Genomic DNA, 17,945 nt, shown 5'->3' with positions numbered 1-17,945 from the left:
GTGTAGTTTCGTCCGGTGTCAGCTTTCAGAGCGCTCACGGAAGCATTTGCGTACCAGGCGCTCAACACTGCGCGCTGAGCCGTGGAGCTAGCTGACGCTTCCACGTCTTCTGTAAATGTCCCCACAGAGGGGCCCGGGTGATGCCGAGTGGCACCTTGCCCTGTTGGAATGCCACTCTGCACGTAGCTCCAGTGCACTTAAAAGCACTCACTCCCACAACGTCACACATGTATTTTTGTGCCACATACAGATCTGGCTGAGTAGGACTTGTTAATTTTCTAAGACGCCGTATTTAGGAGTGACGGCAATTGAAAAGAGCCTGTTGGGGATTCAGATATAAACAGGCTTTTTTGGTTGGCTTTATTTTTCTAAAGGGGTATATGCAGTCTTTTTATAGAAAATCTTTCCCGTTTTGGTTACCAAACAGTGATACTTGGCTGCTGCCAGAGAAAGGGAATTGAGGCTTTCGTGCCCGGCTCACCAGAGGACAGAACACCCTTCAGATTCGTGGACAGAAAGCACAGGAGGCCCTTAACCTGGAGGGAGCATCTTGGCCACGGGGAGGCGTGTAACGACGGCCTTTAGGCTCCCGGAGCATTCGGGCTCTCCTGCGTAACTTTTCTTGAAGTGGGATCAGAAGCGACCATGCTAGTTTAGTTGTTGAACCTGTTCCCCAGATTGTACTTTGAAAGAATGATATCAGAAGATTCCTCAAAAGGGAATTGGCTTGTTGCCAGCATGCACGGTGTTTTTCTTCTTACCCGGCCTCTCTAATGTGCGGTTTTGCGGCGTGGTCTCCTCGGCAACTGGCACGGAGGGACGGAGTGTGGAGTGTGGCCAGCCCCCAGGGCACCGCTGCCGCCGTGCGGAGCAGAGTGCCAGTTGAGGTCGGCGCCCAGCAACTGCGTGAACCTGTGGCGGGCCCAGACGCTCCTTCTGAGCCTTGCTCGTTTGGTACTTTTATCATGAATTTGGATAAGAAAATGCGCTCACTAAATTTGTGGGTGATACAAAGCCGGGAGGGAGAGCAAATAAATTGGTTGACGAATCCAGCATCCAAAATTACCTTCGTGGACCAAATCCAGCAAGATGTAATTGAAGTGGGAGAAGCGTCCCTCGTAGGTTGCATGCAAATATAGGATTAAGAGAGCTGACTGAAAACAGCTGTCCTTGCTAGTAGAAGAGGAGGGATTTAGTAACTTGTAATCCTGGGTGGCATCAGCATGTGCCAGGCTGCCCAGAGGCCAGTGCTTGAAGGTTGGGTGACAGGACGTGGCGTCCGAGAACGGGTGTCGCGTACCTTCGGTTGACTTGCTGCCGCTGAGGAGGTGGTCCTTTTGAGTGACACGTTTTGAGTGGACGTTCAGAAACTGAGGGCCTTAGGGGAGAGAAAGCAGGTGATGAGGCATTTGAGGAAAGGTGAGGAGAATGGAATTGGATCTGGGTTGGAAGAGGGAAGACCCTGGGGGTTCCTCCCAGCCATGCGGGACGAGCTGTTCGCCAGGAATTTGCCAAGGAGGAGGCATTTGGTTGGGTAGTTCGAGCTCCATTTTCTTCTGAGAGTCTGTGTGTTGATGTATTTTATTAGGGCACCTGGTTTTGGGGGTAGCTCTGTAGAGCGCACAAGAGGAAATGAAACTAACGCGTTATAGAAAGAGTGCTGCGCAGCGTGGTTCTGGTTGTGGCCCTCCCCTGCAGCCGGGACTCGTTGGGGTCTTTGTGGAAGGTGGACTCGACGGAGAGTCGGGCCTTGAGAGCTGCCGAGGCAGCATGCGGGGAGCAGAGGCACCTGGAGTGCTTGGCTCCCATGTAGGAGTCAAGGCTTGTAATCCATAGGAATCTAGGAGGCGTGCCCAGATGCGTCGGCTCCTTTTAGAGCAGGTTGCTTGTTTTCTTGCTGTTGAGTTTTAAGACTTGTTTGTAGATTTCGGTCCTTTTTTGGGTGTATCTTCTGAAAATACTTTTTCCCAGGCTGTGGCTTCTGATTCTCTTGATACTGTCTTTTGCAGAGCGGAAGGCTTAAATTTCAGTAAAGTCCAGCAAATCTGTTGCTTTACAGTTCGGTCTGTGATCCGTTTTTGTGAAGGATGTAAGGTCTGTGTCTAGATTAATTTTTTGGCACGTGGGTGTCAAGTAACTAGCACCATGTGTTGGAGGGGCCGTCTTTGCGCCATTGTATTGCCTTTGCTCTTTTGCCAGAGACCAGTTGACCGTATTCATGGGGATCTAATCCTGGGCTTTCTGCTTTGTCCCATCGATCTCTTTGTTTCATCTTTTTCCAACATCACATTGTCTTGACTACTATGGCTTTGCAGTAAGTCTTGAGGTCAGATAGGTCTGTCTTCCCACTTTGTTCTTAAATATCGTGTTGGTTGTTCTGCATCTTTTTATCTCTCTGCATATAAACTTTGCAATTAGTTTGTCCTTGCTGCTGGCATTGTGATTGTGATTGCATTGAAACCATTGATGAAGTTGGCAAGAACTGACGTCTTGAATTACTGAGTCTTTCTATCCGTGAACACAGGACGTTCCTCTGTTTATTTAGTTGTTTGATTTTTGTCCCTCATAGTTTTGTGGTTTTCCCCAAATAGATCTTGTATATGTTGTTATATTTACACTAAGTATTTCATTTCTGGGATGTTAATATAAGTAGTATTGTCTTTAATTGCAAATTTCATTTGTTCATTGCTGGTATCTAGGAGAGCAGTTGACTTTTATGTGTTAACCTTGCTGCCTGCAGCCTTGCTGTAATCACTTATTAGTTCCAGGAAGTTTCTTGTCAGTTCTTTCAGATTTTCTACATAGATCATGTCAATTGCAAACAAAGACAGTTTTCTGTCTTCCTTCCCAATATTTATACCTTTTATTGCCTTTTCTTGCCTTGTTGCATTACCAAGGACTTCTACGACAATGTTGAAAGGGATGGTGAGAGGGGACATCTTGCTCTATACCTGATCTTAGCAGAAAAGCTTTCAGTTTCTCATTATTGTGTAGGATATTAGCCGTAGGTTTTTTGTAGACCTTTATCAAGTTCAGAAAGTTCCCCTCTGTTCCTAGTTTACTGAGAGAGTTTATCATGAATGGTTGTTAGATTTTGACAAATAGTTTTTCTGCTTCTATCAGTATGATCCTGTGATTTTTCTTTCTTAGTCTCTTGATATGATGTAAGCTTATGTTAACTGATTTTAGAATGTGGAACTTGCCTTGTAAACCCAGGATAAATCCCACTTGGTCATGGTATATAATTCCTTTCATACTTTTTTTGACTCGATTTGTTAATATTGAGGGTTTTTACATCTCTGTTCCTGAAAGATACTGGTCTGTAGACTTTTTTTTCGTGATGTCTTTGGTTTGGGTGTAGGGTAGTGCTGGATAGAGGACAGAAGCTATGTTTTGAAAGAGATTGTAGAGGATTGGTACAATTTTTTTCCTTAAATATTTGGTAGAATTCACCAATGAATGCCTCTGGGCCTGGTGCTTTCTGTTTTGGAAGATTATTAATATCTTTAATAGATGCAGGCCTGTTCAGATTGTCCACTTTTTAATGTGGAGTTTGGTAAATTCTGTCTTTTAAGGAATTAGTCCACCTTTTCCAGGTTATCAAATCTGTGGGCATGGAGTTGTTCGTGGTATTGCTTTTTTTGTTGTTATTAATGTTTTTAATTTCTGTGGGATCTGTAGTGACGTCCCCTCTTTCATTTCTAATATTAGTAATTTGTGTTCTCTCCCTTTTTTCTTAGCTTGGCTAGAGGCTTATCAATTTTATCAGTCTTTTCAAAGACCTAGCTTTTGGTTTTGTTGATTTTTCTCTATTTTCAAAAAATATTAATTTCTGCTCTAGTTCCCTTTTTTAAGTATGTATTTATTTTGAGAGAGAGAGAAAGCGAGCGAGCAGGGAGAGGGAGAGAGTCTGAAGCAGGCTCCTTGCTGTCAGCATGGACCCTGGGATGTGGATGGAGCTCATTCCCACGAATCGTGAGATCATGACCTGAGCTGAAGTCAAGAGTTGGATGTTTGGGGTACCAGGGTGTGCAGTTGGTCGAGTGTCCGTCTGACTTTGGCTTAGGTCATAGCCTCGCCGGTCGTGAGTTTGAGCCCCAATTGGGCTCGCTGCTATCAGCGTGGAGCCTGCTTTGAATCCTCTGTCTCCCTCTCTCTCTCTGTCCCTCCCTCACTCCTGCATGCTCGCTTGTGCTCTCTCAAAAATAAACATTTTTTTTTTTTAATTTTTTTTTCAACGTTTATTTATTTTTGGGACAGAGAGAAACAGAGCATGAACGGGGGAGGGGCAGAGAGAGAGGGAGACACAGAATCGGAAACAGGCTCCAGGCTCTGAGCCATCAGCCCAGAGCCCGACGCGGGGCTCGAACTCCCGGACCGGGAGATCGTGACCTGGCTGAAGTCGGACGCTTAACTGACTGCGCCACCCAGGCGCCCCAACATTTTTTTTTTTTTATTTTTTTATTTTTTTATTTTTTAAAATTTTTTTTTTCAACATTTATTTATTTTTGGGACAGAGAGAGACAGAGCATGAACGGGGGAGGGGCAGAGAGAGAGGGAGACACAGAATCGGAAACAGGCTCCAGGCTCTGAGCCATCAGCCCAGAGCCCGACGCGGGGCTCGAACTCACGGACCGCGAGATCGCGAGATCCCGCGAGATCGCGAGATCCCGCAAGATCGCGAGATCGTGACCTGGCTGAAGTCGGACGCTTAACCGACTGCGCCACCCAGGCGCCCCAACATTTTTTTTTTTTTTTTAAAATTTTTTTTTTTTCAACGTTTATTTATTTTTGGGACAGAGAGAGACAGAGCATGAACGGGGGAGGGGCAGAGAAAGAGGGAGACACAGAATCGGAAACAGGCTCCAGGCTCCGAGCCATCAGCCCAGAGCCCGACGCGGGGCTCGAACTCACAGACCAAGAGATCGTGACCTGGCTGAAGTCGGACGTTTAACCGACTGCGCCACCCAGGCGCCCCGCCCCAACATTTTTTTTTTAAAGGTAAAAAAAAAAAAAAGTTGGACGTTTGACTGAGCCACCCAGGTACCACTGTGCTCTCTTATTATGTCTTCTTTTCTGTTTTGGGTTTAGTTTCCTCTTTTTTTTTTCCAGTTTCCTATGGTGGAAAATTAGATTATTGGCTTTAAATCCTTCTTCTTTTCTAATATGTGCATTCAGTCCTATACATTTCACTGTATCCCACAAATTTTGATAAATTGTATATTTATTTTCATTTGGTTCAAAATATTTAAAATTTTCTCCTTATTTCTTCTTTGACCCACATGTTGTTTATAAATATGTTGTTTGATCTGTGTATTTTGTATTTCCCATCTATCTCTTTTTTTTTTTTAAGTGTATTTATTTACTTTGCGCGAGAGTACGAGGCGGGGAGGTGCAGAGGCAGAGAGAGAGGGAGAATCTTAAGCAGGCTTTGCACTGTCAGCGTGGAGCCTGACGTGGGGCTCGAACTCACGAGACTGTGAGACCATGACCTGAGGCGAAATCAAGAGTCAGACGCTTAACCTACTAAGCCACCCGGGCGCCCCTCCTGGCTCTCTTTCTGTTACTGGTTTCTAGTTTATTCTCACTGTGCTCTAACAGCAGAAATTGTATGATTTCTGTTCTTTTCAATTTGTTAACGGTGTGTTTTCTGGCCCAGAATATGGTCTGTCATGGTGAGTGTTCTGTGTGAGCTTGAGAAGAATGTGTATTCTGCCCCTTGTTGGATGAAGTAGTCTGTAGATGGCCTTTATATCCAGTTGATTGATGGTGTTGTTGAGTTCGGCTCTGTCCTTGTGGATTTTTGCTGCTGTGTCCAGTTTTGAGACAGGCCGTTGAATTTTCTAACTGTGATAGCAGATGTCTCTTTTCTCCTTGCAATTCTGTTAATTTTTGCCTCACGTAGTTTGATGTTCTGTTGTCGGGTGTGTCCATGTGAAGAACTGTTAAGCCTCGTTAGAGAACTGACCCCTTCATGCTTATGTAATGGCAATTGAAGTCCCGGGTGACTTTCCTTGTTTTGAAGTCTGCTCTGTCTGAAATGTAGTTACTCCTACTTTTCTTTGATTAGTTGTCAGCTAATCGAAGCTAATTAGTTCTCCTTGTGTTTACTTTTCATCTGCAGGTGTCTTTATGTTTAAAGTGGGTTACTTGTGGACAGCACATAGCTGGGTCTTGTGTTTTGATCTACTCTGACAACCTCTGTCATTTAATTGGTGTATTTAGAACATTAACGTTGAAAATGATTATTGATATGTTAGATTAATATCTACCGTATTTGTTACTGTTTTCTATTTGTTGCCCTTCTTCCTTGTTCTTCTGTTTGTCTTTGACTTTTTTTGTTGTTTTTTTGTAGTTTTAATGCAGCATGTTATAAGATCCCAGTTTTTCTCCTTTCTTAGCATCAGTTATTTTTTTGCTACTTTTAGTGGCTTGCATTGACAGCTAGCTAATCTGAGTCCAATTTCAGATAACATTGTACCACTTCGTGAGTAGTGTGGATACCTTGAAATAGCAAAATAGTCCTAATTCCTTCTGTCGGCCCCTCCCTGTATGACTGCTGTCTTTCATTTCACTGACACCTACTCATGCGTGAGAACGTGTGTGTGTGTGTGTGTGTGTGTGTGTGTGTGTGTGTGTGTGTGTGTAGTGAGGGACACACAGTCAAATACATTAGTGCTCCTGTTGTGAACAAATTGTTACTCGTTAGATCAGTGAAGAATAAGAAAAATGAAATGTTTTTATTTTGACTTCACTAATTTCTTCATTTGTCTTCCTTCCTTCACATAGATTCGAGTTTTTGACCCATATATATATATTTTTTTTTCTCTAAAAGACTTTAACATTTCTTGCGAGGCAGGTCTGCTGGGCCAGGTCCCTGAAGTTTGGTTCGTTGGAGAACATTTTCTTTCTCCTTTACTTTTGAAGGCTGATTTTGCGGAGCACAGAGTTCTCTCCCTGCTTTGAATATTTCTCTCCACTCTTCTTGCTGGCTCGGTTTCTGAGCAGGAGTTGGATGTAATTCTTATCTTTGTTTCTCGATAGGTAAGGCGTACTGTCCTGCGGCTTCTTCCAGGATTTTTCCTTTGTCTTTGGTTTTCTGTAACTTGAAAACGACACGTCTAGGTATCGTTTCCTGGCACCCGTCCTGCTCAGTGTTCTCCGACCTTCCTGCGTCTGTAGCTTGATGTCAGAGTTTAGTTTGGGGAAATTCTCATTGTTTCCTGTTTTTCTTCCATTCCTCTGTCTTCTCTTTCTGGCAGTGCCACTGTGCTTCTGTTACACCTTGTAGCGTAAGTGGCCCACGGTCCTCGGATGTCCTGTTCTGTTTTTTGTTGTTTTTTTTTCCCCCAGGCTTACTTCTCCTTGGTCTTCGGTTCTTGAGCTCTGTGTTGCCGTGCCCTGTGGCTGCAGGCTCTTAAACATGTCCAGCCTGCTCGCGAGCCCCTTGGAGGCATGCTCGGTGGCCTTTGTTTCTGTTGCTGGTTTGGTCTCTCTTTGTGGTTCTTTCTCAGGATTTCCGTCTCGCTCCTGACCTTGCCCACCGGTCCTGCTTGCTGTCTACTTCAGCTGTTGCGGCCCTTAGCGCATGAATCACAGTTGGTGAATTCCTGGTCTCGTAATTCCGGCACCGCTGTCTGCTTCTGGTGCTTGCTGGGAACCTTCAGACTGTGCTTTTTGCCTTTTGGGGTGCTTTGTGTTTCTCGCTAGCAGGACGCGATGGGCCAGTTGGAAGAAACTGCTGTCCATGGGTCGGGCCTGTGGCAGTGAGGCGCTGGAAGGGGCCCTCTCCAGCCCTGCGATGAGGTCCGTGTCCTTTGTGGAGCCCGGGCCGCTGCTCCCTGCACAGGCCCGCCGCTTCTTGGGCGGGCCGGCACGCCCAGAGGGAGTTTGGAGTTTGGGAGTTGGATTTCCTCCAGGTCGACTTGGCTCTGATTGTACTCCCGCACGGTACGGGCTGGGCTCCCCTTGGCTGGGGTTCCCTGAAGGCAGGCCTCGTTCAGGCACACTTCGCGGTGGTCCCTCCTCCCCTTCCTTGCCAGGAGCACGAGGGGAAGCGTCTGGGACGTTTCCTGCGGGAACCCGCTCGAACTCCCAGGGGTACATCTCACAGTACCGTGGGGGCCCTGTCGCTGGGTCGCGCTGGGGCTTTTCACTCTCTGAGCTGCTGCCCTGAGCCTCTGGCGGCTTGTCCAGGCTTTCCCATCAAGCTCTGGTTCCTGCAGTTTCTGCTCATGAGCTTCTGCTTCTGGAAGTGTGACTTCCTGTACGCACCTGTCTGTCCCTAATTTGGGGGCCACCAGTTTGACCTGCGTCCCTCCCTTTGTGGGGGTCTAAGAGGAGTTGTTGACTTTCCCGCTTGCTTGTTGGGACACACTGGTGACTTCCAAGTCCCTTGCATGCCAAGCCAGAACTCAGAAGTCCCTTCTATTGGTTATTTATTGATGTGTATTTTTTTATATCAATTTTAATGAGATAGAATCATGTTCAATAAAATGCCTGCCTTTTAGGTGGACGGTTAGAGGAGTTTCAGCTAATACGCACGTCCGTGTAACCACTACCACACCCGGGACAGACAAGGTGATCCTCACTCCAGAAAGTTCTCTCCTGCCCGCTTGCCGTCATTCCCCTCGTAATCTTTGGCCCCAGGCAGCTACTGTCATCACCATAGATTGATTTTGCCTGTTTAAGAATCTCCTACGTAGAAGCAGAATCATACAGTACGTGCCCTTCTGATGCCGCTTCTGTCGAGCGTGACGTTTACGAGACCTGTGCGTACCGTGTGTATCCTGCTTGTTGCCGACAGTCCTTCATCATGAGAATGTACCGCACTTTCACTCTTTTCCCCCGTTGAAGCATCTCTTCGCTGCTTCCGGTTTTTTGACAGTGATGAATAAAACTTCTCTAAACGTGTGTGTGCGTGTGTGTGTGTGTGTGTGTGTCTTTCTGTGCCCTTGTGTTGTCACATCTGAGTCAGTATCTGGTGTCCCATTGCTGGGCTGCGTGCCAGGAGCGTCTCACGGTGTGAGGAACAGTCCCTTGGTCGTGCTGTCTTACACCTGCTCGGCTTCAGTCCCGCCGTTTGCTTAGGGCCGCTGGCGGTGTTCAGCACGGGACGCGCTGAGCTTTGGGCTTGTTGACTGAACACCGATGAGCGATGTACTCACCGTCTCTTTCTGTTTTTATTGGCCATCTGTGTGTCTTTTCTTTCCTGTTTTTATTTCAGTGTTCTGTCCCAGTCTTTTGCCTATAATTTTATTGGATTTATTTTACTCATGAGATAGTGAGAATTCTTTGTTTTCTGGACGCAAGTCATTGGTCAGGTGCGTGTTTGCAGAAATCTGCCTCCCCTTTGTCACTTGCTGTTTGATTGTACAGTGGTTTATTTTGAAGAGCTGAGGTTTGCTGTCTTAATGGAGTCCGGTTTCTGTGTCCAAGTCCCTGCTGCCTCTGAGAAATCCTCACTCCAAGGTCGTGGGGCCTGGCTGCCCACATTTACAGCAGCCAGCTGGACTTGGGATGGCCTTGGTAGCCTCTGGTCCAATTAAGTTATACTCAGTAAGTGCTTGTGAAACACAGGTTGGTGTAAAAAGTGCTCTCTCTCTTTTTTTTTTTTTTTTTTTTCCATTTTAGGGCAACAGGAGGCCCTTCAGGTCGGAGTGGACATCGGATGGTAGCCTGGAAGAGACAGTTAATACTTTTCGGTGGCTTCCACGAGAGTACGAGGTTGGTACCGATAGGAGGACCTCTCTGTTTCCTGAAGCAGAAAGGAGTGGGTTTTTGTGGGAAGAACCATTCTGAATGCTCCTGGAAAATGCCGCCCATCCCCCAAAACCAGAGCCAGCTTCACGGATATGCAGCCGAGGCAGCCTTGAAATTCTCAATAGTTACTGAACCAGGGGCTCTGTGTTTTTATTTTACGCCGTGCCCTGCAAGTGGTATGGCCAGACCTATCTACCACAGGATTTTCAGCCTGGCACAGAATCCCCCGGGGGGCTGGTTAAAACTCTGATTTCCGAGCCCCACCCTCTGGTGGCTGACTCAGTAGGCCTGGGACAGGGTCTGCAAATTCGCAGGTGATGGTGATGTGGCTGGCCAGGGGGGCCCGCAGTGAGAGCCTGCGTTCTGCAGTGGTGTCTAAAAAGGGGCCTGCAGTGCGCCCCTGTGTTGTGGCTGCATTGCTACGAGCTGCCGCGTTCGTGTATCCCACGTGTACGCGCTCCAGGTCGGGCCAGCGGGTTCCCTGATGGTTGAGAGCCTGTCGTCCACATGGTAGCCTCTGGAGCGTCCGTAGTTCGGTCCCGAGAAACAAGACGCGTGGTGACAGGTTAACGTGCCTGTCACCATCCTAATACGGTACTGTGTTGTGTCGACATCCGTCTGGGCTGTTGTCATGACTGGTGAAGGCCATTCCTCTGAGTGGACCCCACGTGGAGGAGGGTGGATAGGGGTGTCTCTCTGGCCGTGTTTTACGCTTCCCTCTCCTAATCCTTCAAGAAATAATCAGTTTATTAGTTGTCATGGCACCGCTAACAGTTTTGTCACATTGTGGGTCCATTTGCACAATTTTTTTCTGATAATTCCTGGCTCCTAAAGAAGTTGTTATACATGGATACAAAGGGGGAGGTGAGTTAGGCCGAGTCTTGTTGTTTTTCATACCCCTCTCACCCTGGTCTTAGTTGAGGCGTTGTGGTGTAGACTTGGCTCAATTAAAGTTGCAGTTTTTCTTTGTGAAGGAAGGTATTTTATTAATTGACAAGGGGACATCAATTCTTACATGCTTTAGGAGAGGATTTTGAAAGCACAGTTGAAGTTAAACAGGGATGATTCTGTGTTGTTAAAGGTGTAACTCAGGTGTAATGGCACTTTAATAGTATGTCTCAAAGACCATACTGTTGGCAGGCAGGTCGTGGTCCCGCGTCCCGGACGAGGAAACCAGGTGAACGAATGCCCAGTGGATTGTGGCCTCCAGGAAAGATCACTCATTTCCAGGGGGCCGCTTCCCGCCCTGCAGGTGTTCGGTTGATTATAGCCATTTTGGATGAGGAAGCCCCGGCTGTTTTTAAAAGTTTATTCCTAAGGGATTGTTACCTATTATTTAGACTTCACACTTTTTTTTTTTTAAACGGCCCAAAACAGTTGGGGAGACCAACACAGGCCTTGCTCCTTGGAACTCCTAGGTTACGGTGTATGTGTCGCTGAAGCAGGCACGGGTTATAAAGTGGATCAAGTTGTACGATGGTTGTGATTTGCAGCTTTTCCAAAATCAGAACTGTTCTCAAAGTATTACCTGTTAATCTTGCTTAAAATTATGAAGTCTTCAAACACACAGGACAGCAGGAGATACAAGTAAAGAAACCTTCCGTATTAAACAAGTTAGTTGGGCTTTTTGAAACCAAATAACGGTTGATATTCATGTGCGGGATAGAATTTTTTTACTGCACACCTGCAGTGTGAAATCCGAGGAGACGGGAGAATGTAACGAAGTCTTCTTAGAACCGAACACTTCCACGTTCCTCAGTTCATGTACGAAAAGCCATCCTACAGAAGGCGCATCTCTGGGTGCCAGTCAGGGAGGCCACCCTGCAGGCGACTGGTCCCGTGTCCCACGCTGTGCGCAGCGTTCAAGTGAGCGGCGCAGCAAACCGGCCTTGTGCTGGCCCTTCTGTGTGCTGGCTGCAGGGGGCCGGACTTGGGTTAGCTCTAGTAGGAGAGACAAAACTGCTCAGACTGTGGTAGAATTTCCCACCTGAAGCCTGGCTGTCTGTTTTGAGTACCTGGGGAGCACCTCTTCCTCTTCCCGTGTAATTCTGACCCGAGGCCCCTTGGCTTTGTCCCGGCTGTCCGTGAAATGGTACCAGGAGGCGGCATTCTCCCCACGACTCGGGCCGGGCTGCTGCCGCCCCACGCACGGGGCCCCTTCTCGAGGCCCTCTGCATTTGACTCCTTCGCAACTTAAGTCCCAGGGCCGCGTGCCCCCTTGCTGCTGTCCCGCTGCGGGGCGCCAGGGCCATGCCTCTGGCTTGTCAGTCTCCGCAACGCTCAGCTCAGCCCGGCTCGACTCCCTGCCCGGCTCGGGGTCTCTTCACGGCCCTGACCCAGCTGCAGGAATCTCCGTTCTGAGGATTCACTTGAATCTCTAATTCATGAGCTTAAGCTTATACGCATGGTAACCTGATGCAATTATTTGTGAGACTGTGGTTTTGTAAACTGTGTAAGGAAGCATCACTTCCAGATTAGAAAGGCTTTCAGATTCAGGCAAATTAATGAATTTCTGTAAGCTAGCGTTATCTCTAGTTTCCAGATACAAACTCACATCTGCCTCCAGCCCTTTCGTGTGGATTTCAACTTTCAACTGGGAACTTGTTTCAGACGGTACAAAGTTTACCTCGAAGTTAATCAGGTTCACATTTTAGCGTTACTGCCTTTTTGTGTCACCATGTTATAACCAGAGATTACATCTACTACAATGACGTGTACGCCTTTGACCTGGACACGTTCACGTGGAGTAGACTGTGCCCTTCGGGGACTGGGCCCACCCCCAGATCGGGCTGCCAGATGTCTGTCACTCCCCAGGGCAGCATTGTCATCTACGGGGGCTACTCGAAGCAGGTAAGATGCGGCGTGGATGGAAATAGACATACTGTGTTGTATTGCCCTTTTCACTGTCACCAAGAATGAAAACTTCCAAACAGGATTGCATGTTGGCTCAATAGAAACACTTTTTATTAGAGTAGAAGTGGATGTGTATCAATCTCCCCCGTGAACATATCAAGATTTTTGCAGCCATATTATGTTCTAACCCATATGCTCTGAAAACGCGGGACTGTGAATAATTCCGTATTGGGATGAGCCGCGTGGGGGATGGGGGGAGGGTCTTGACTCCTAACCACAGACCCCAAGTGCTATGGGGGGGGGGGGCTCATGTGTAGAACAGGCCACTTCTTCCAGCCGCGCAGACACGCGGAAGTAAATGTTCTTGCACGCCTGTCTGGGTGCCCTACACCAGGGTGGCTCCTGCTGGCTCTGGGGTGTGTCGTCCACGCAGGGGCCACTCGCAGCGGCTGCAGCCTCCAGGCGGCACCGCTCCAGCTTGCACGCGTCAGCGAGCCCGAGAGGGATAAGGTCGTGTCTCACTGCAGGCTCTTTCTTAGCCTTCGTATTTTGAAATTTTCTGCGATGTGACTTAAGAGTCAGCGAGCACTTATTGTACCCCCACCTGGATTCTTCTGTAGTCCATGCTCTGCTGTCCCTGCTTCTGTGGTCGTTCACATCTGTGCTGCTCTCCACCCATATTTCTGGGCGTGTTTTAGAGAAAAGCACAGGCATCGCTTCGGCCTGCTTTCGAGATCCGTCCCCGTTGCATGTTTTAGCTGCTTTCACTTCTTGGCGCCCAGCAGTTTTCCACTAGGACACCCCGGTTGGTTTCTCTAATTTCTGTTTGCAGACCCAGGGCTGTTTTTAGTTTCTGACCGTTATGAACCAAGCTGCGATGCACATTCTCGTGCAGGTCGCCGTATGGCTCTACGTTCTCATTTCTCAGGCAGGGACCCAGGAGTGGTTCTGCTTGGGTCCCAGGGTGCAGCGTCACACCCCGTCCCGCAGTGGTTGCCCCACACCCTTGCCAGCCCGTGATCCCACCAGTTTTTTATTCTTGGCCTTGCTGGTGGATGTGTGGGGTCTCATTGTGATTTAAAAAAATAATCATCTTTATTCATTTTTGAGACTGAGCACGAGTGGGGGAGGGGCAGGGAGAGGGGGAGAGAGAGCACCCCAGGCAGGCTCCGTGCTGTCAGCATAGAGCCTGACGCGGGGCTCGATCCCACGAACTGTGAGATCATGACCTGAGCTATCCCCTAGTTTTCATTTCCTGAGATTCAGGCTGCTCCCCACAATGTAGCCCATATGGAGCCTCCCTGGCCTTAGGACATCCAGGGCACATGTCCAGTCCCGGGACAGCGGGATCGTGGGCTTTGTTTTCCAGAAGGAAACTAGCTCTCTGTCTCCAGTGAATACATGCCCGTGGCTGAGAGGAAAAGAAGCGTGTGTGTGTGTCTCCTGGTTCTGTCTGCCGGGAGGGCCCGGAGGTAAAGGCTCCTGGCGGCCGCGAGCCCTGCTGGTGCCCAGATCTTGGCTTCTGACCCCACCTCTGGAGACAGGACCCGGGGCTCCTTGGGGAAATGGCTGAGTCTGGGGCTGGGGATGTACAGGGCGAGGCTGGAGCATTTTGTCCAACCAGAGGAAGCGCTTATGGGAAACCCTCACCGATGGGGTGCGTCAGAGGGACACCGGAGCCGCTGGAAGGGTTTCCGATGGCCAAGGCTGGAACCAGGTTCCAGCAACCAAGTGAGTAAAGTGGATTGGATTGTAGCTCACAATATGACGTCAGAGTCCATGAGTCTGTACGTTTAGATGCAAATGATTGAAAGCATAAATAGATCGGGGAAAAGGGACAAGTCCCTGTGCAGAGTTCCACATAAATTGCGTAGCCACTCTGCCCTTGAGCTCTGGAGTATGTGGGGCTATGCAGAGTGATGTCCTTCCAGGGAGGACTGTGGAGAGCTGGGCGGGGGTGGGGGGCGGTGATCTGACAGCCCTGTGGCCAAGGTCAGCAGCAGTGATAAGTCACAGTGACAACATGCACCCCCGGTGTGATGGGTGAGAAGGGGCCACAACCCAGAAGCCCATGTCCAGTCGTGAGAGAAGGTCAGACAAGTGTCTGTAGAGGGACAGCTGACCTGCACCTCACAGCCGCTGAAGGTCATCAGAGGGCGGGGCCTTGGAACAGAGAAGGGACACTGGGGGAAACCGAGGAGATCTTAATACACTGTGGACTTTCATTAATAGGGCTTAATCATCATTTCATCCTTAATTAGCGGTAGATATAACACATGGAGGGCGTTATTAGTAGGGAAACTGGGCGCTCAATTTGTCTGTAAATGTAAAACTCACCTGAAATTCAAATTTGTTAGAAATAGGGAGTTAAAGGGTAGATACAAAGATGAAATTAACATTACCAAGCCCTCCCCGCAGGAAAGCCATTTTGCTGCACAGTTTTCCAGACACTGTAACCTGTAGGTAGGTGCAGGTGCCGCGTGAGCCCCGCAGGGCACCGCCGCAGAGAGTCCGGGGCCGGCTGGCTTCTGCTTAGAGCGTTAATTCGGTTCTTGCAGTGAAGCCTGAGCACACAAATTGGAAGATGAGGGGGTCGGGGATGTGGGGGTTGCCGATGGAAGATGGCTTTGTTACGGCCTCGGGAGAAGTCCCCATGGGCTCCGGTACAACCCCCGCACCTAGACCAGGCTGGCTGCAGAGGCCATGGACTCACTGGCAACAGAGTGCTGGAATGTTCCTGGCACGATGGCAGTCTTTAGGACGGTGGGTTTTTTAATTTAAAATCTATTCTGAACAGTTAATAACTGATACCAACATTTTTTATTCTGTCTGCTCGGTGAGGTCAGAATTGACCTGGTTGTGGTTCATACTTTCTTTGAAGCTGCTGCAAAGGAAGGCTCCCGAGCCCTCCTCTGCCCCACCCGGCCTCCCAGCAAGAAGTGAGACCACAAGCCTGAGGGGACCGTGTGGGGCATTGTGGGTGGTGCCTGGCCAGTTCTTACGAGATTCCCGGTTCCTTCTGCAGAGAGTCAAGAAGGACGTGGACAGAGGCATGCAGCATTCCGACATGTTCCTGCTGCAGCCTGTGGATGGAAGGGAAGGTGCGTACGCTGGGTGGAGGGTGGGTCCCGGCGGCCAGTGGTCTGCGGGGTCCTACCCGAAAGCCTTGCCCGCCCTGTGGCTGGGGGATGGGGAAGAGAGGGTGGCGACAGGCCCCTGCACACTGGGCTGGGGTGTGGGCGTGTCCTCGCCTGAGCGGGCAGACCAGGCGTTCTGTGAATAACCCTCGGTGACCGTCTGCACAGCAGGGACAGCCGGAACATTCACCCTCTGGGGTGGTTGGGACGGCCTGAGCTAAAAGCACAAGCCAGGAGCTGGTGTCGAGCCAGGAGCCCCCCTGCTTGAGAGGGCGGCAGCCACTCGTTCCCTTGTGCTCGCCCAAGAGCACGCGGCTGCTAGGGTGTGGGCTTTGGGAAGGGTTTCACGGGTCCGGGAAAGTGAGAAAGTGAGGCGGTGGCCTGTTTGTGAGTCTTGGGACGAGCGGGCTGGGCTAGACCCAGAAGATCGGGTCTGGTGCCCGGTCTGCTCCGGGCCCTGCAGCGGGGTCTCCCCTCCCTGTGAGGCCGCCGTCCACCGTGGAAGGACGGGACCACTCCGCGTGACCCTAGCCTCCGCTAAGCCGGGCACTTCTCAGGAAGCCAGCCACACCACCCTGCGGTGACCGAGGAGGGCGCCTGCCTTTCCCCCAGCGGGAACCGAGGTCTGGTGCTGAGAAGTAACTTGCCCGGTTTACATGAGTGAACTGGAGCCGGAACCTACTGTGTTCCCGGCGATGGGACCCCGCTGCTCAGCCCCTGCATCCGGCGTTGGACCCGGATGGGCCCAGTGGGCTGACACACGCTTGAGCCTGTGTCCTGCAACCCAGGAAAGTATCTTCCCTGACTGTGTGCAGGGCCCTCGGGAGGTTTTCCTCCTCTCTTTCCTTCAAGCAGTAAAATGCTGGCCGTGACGGGTTGATCTTGTGGCCCAGCAGTGGGTGCCCCCCGACCCCCGGGCTGTGTGCTGAGGAACAACCGCTGGCCCACCACGGCCATTTATCGCTTCCATTAAGCTTTTCTTAAACGCTCACGTTGGAAAAATCGCCGTTCCTTTCTCTAGACACGGCGGGAGGACGTTTCCCCACGCTTCACACTAGGTCACGTCTTGAGGGTTTTATACCATGTGAATCTTGCAGGTGCCGAGAGAGGAGCGCGGTGTGGAGGTCTCCTGGGGAGAGCTGGGGCATCTGCGCCTCTGAGCAGCGGCCCTGGGACAGTGGTCCTCACTGCGGGGAGGGCACGGCGTGAGGGTCTCCTGGCACGCGCCCCGTGCGCCAAGCTGGGAAGCGCTCGGTGGAGGTGGTGTCAGCGGGGCCCTGGGGACACCGCGTAGGACCTTCAGGGGAAGGGTCAACCTCTGGGGCGCGTTGAACCGTGTCAGGTTTCTGCAGAGGGATCAAAATCAGTAAACTCGGTGCGCTTTTGCCTGTAGTCCTGTGTTTCCGCTCGTGTGCCGGTCACCGGAGGCCGGGGGACACTGGGGGTGCCCGTGGCCAGAGCTCGCTTACCCCATGTCCTCTCTCCAACAGGCAAGTGGGGATGGACGCGTATTAACCCTGCGGGAGCCAAGCCCACCCCGAGGTCTGGCTTTTCGGTGGCCGTGACCCCGAATCATCAGACGCTGCTGTTTGGGGGCGTGTGTGACGAGGAAGAGGAGGAGAGCCTGGAGGGGGACTTCCTCAATGACCTGCACTTCTATGACGCCACCAGGAACCGCTGGTTTGCGGGGCAGCTGAAGGTAGAGCCGTGCTCCTGAGCACGTGCCGGGGCGGTCGTACGTCAGACACGCAGCCCTGTGTGCTCCCCACCGCCCCACCTCCCCGTCCCTCTGTGGGGCTCCCCGGGAGCTCTCAGTGTCTTTGCCGTCATTGTGGGCAGGCGCAGGCCGTCCGGCACTGGGGTCCCCCTGGGACTTCAGGTCTAGAGGAGTTGCTGGCGCCAGGGGCCTTGAGGCCTCAGGAGGTGGCCCACTCGGCCAGAGACCCCTCCCTGGTTGGAGAGCTTTGGCGCCTCTGCCGGGGATCAGGCAGACGTGTGGCTGGGGTCTGGACTCGTGGCCCCCCTGCCCTTTGCCCTGAGGGGTCCCACCAGGTAGAGACTCTGTGCCCGCAGCCTGAACGGGCAGATTAGGGCAGGGGGCTTCCGCCACGTGGCCCAGTCGCCCTCGCACCCCACGTCGCTCGAGGACGCTGCCCGCTGACCGCCGGCCGCCCCTGAAGTGCACGGCCTTGC

The 17,945-nt window shown here is 50.6% G+C and overlaps 1 protein-coding gene across 5 annotated transcripts in view; it reads left to right on the top strand.

The window, feature by feature from the left end:
• Positions 1–17,945, top strand: part of KLHDC4 (kelch domain containing 4) — a 54,615-nt gene that overhangs the window by 30,875 nt on the left and 5,795 nt on the right. For 4 of the 5 annotated variants that reach the window (XM_047078890.1, XM_047078891.1, XM_047078895.1 and 1 more), the window contains 4 exons: positions 9,634–9,726; positions 12,453–12,612; positions 15,641–15,716; positions 17,243–17,451. In XM_047078890.1, coding sequence (XP_046934846.1) covers positions 9,634–9,726; positions 12,453–12,612; positions 15,641–15,716; positions 17,243–17,451 — 538 coding nt within the window. The remainder of the gene's footprint in view (positions 1–9,633; positions 9,727–12,452; positions 12,613–15,640; positions 15,717–17,242; positions 17,452–17,945) is intronic. The other variant, XM_047078893.1, reaches the window with a different exon arrangement.

Source organism: Lynx rufus, unplaced genomic scaffold (genome assembly GCF_022079265.1).
Source record: "Lynx rufus isolate CCGP_SWC_20201006 ecotype Redwood Valley unplaced genomic scaffold, mLynRuf1.p SCAF_16, whole genome shotgun sequence".
Taxonomy (NCBI): Eukaryota; Metazoa; Chordata; class Mammalia; order Carnivora; family Felidae; genus Lynx; species Lynx rufus.
Note: the sequence above shows the minus strand (reverse complement) of the source record. Positions and strands in the feature narration are given on the sequence as shown.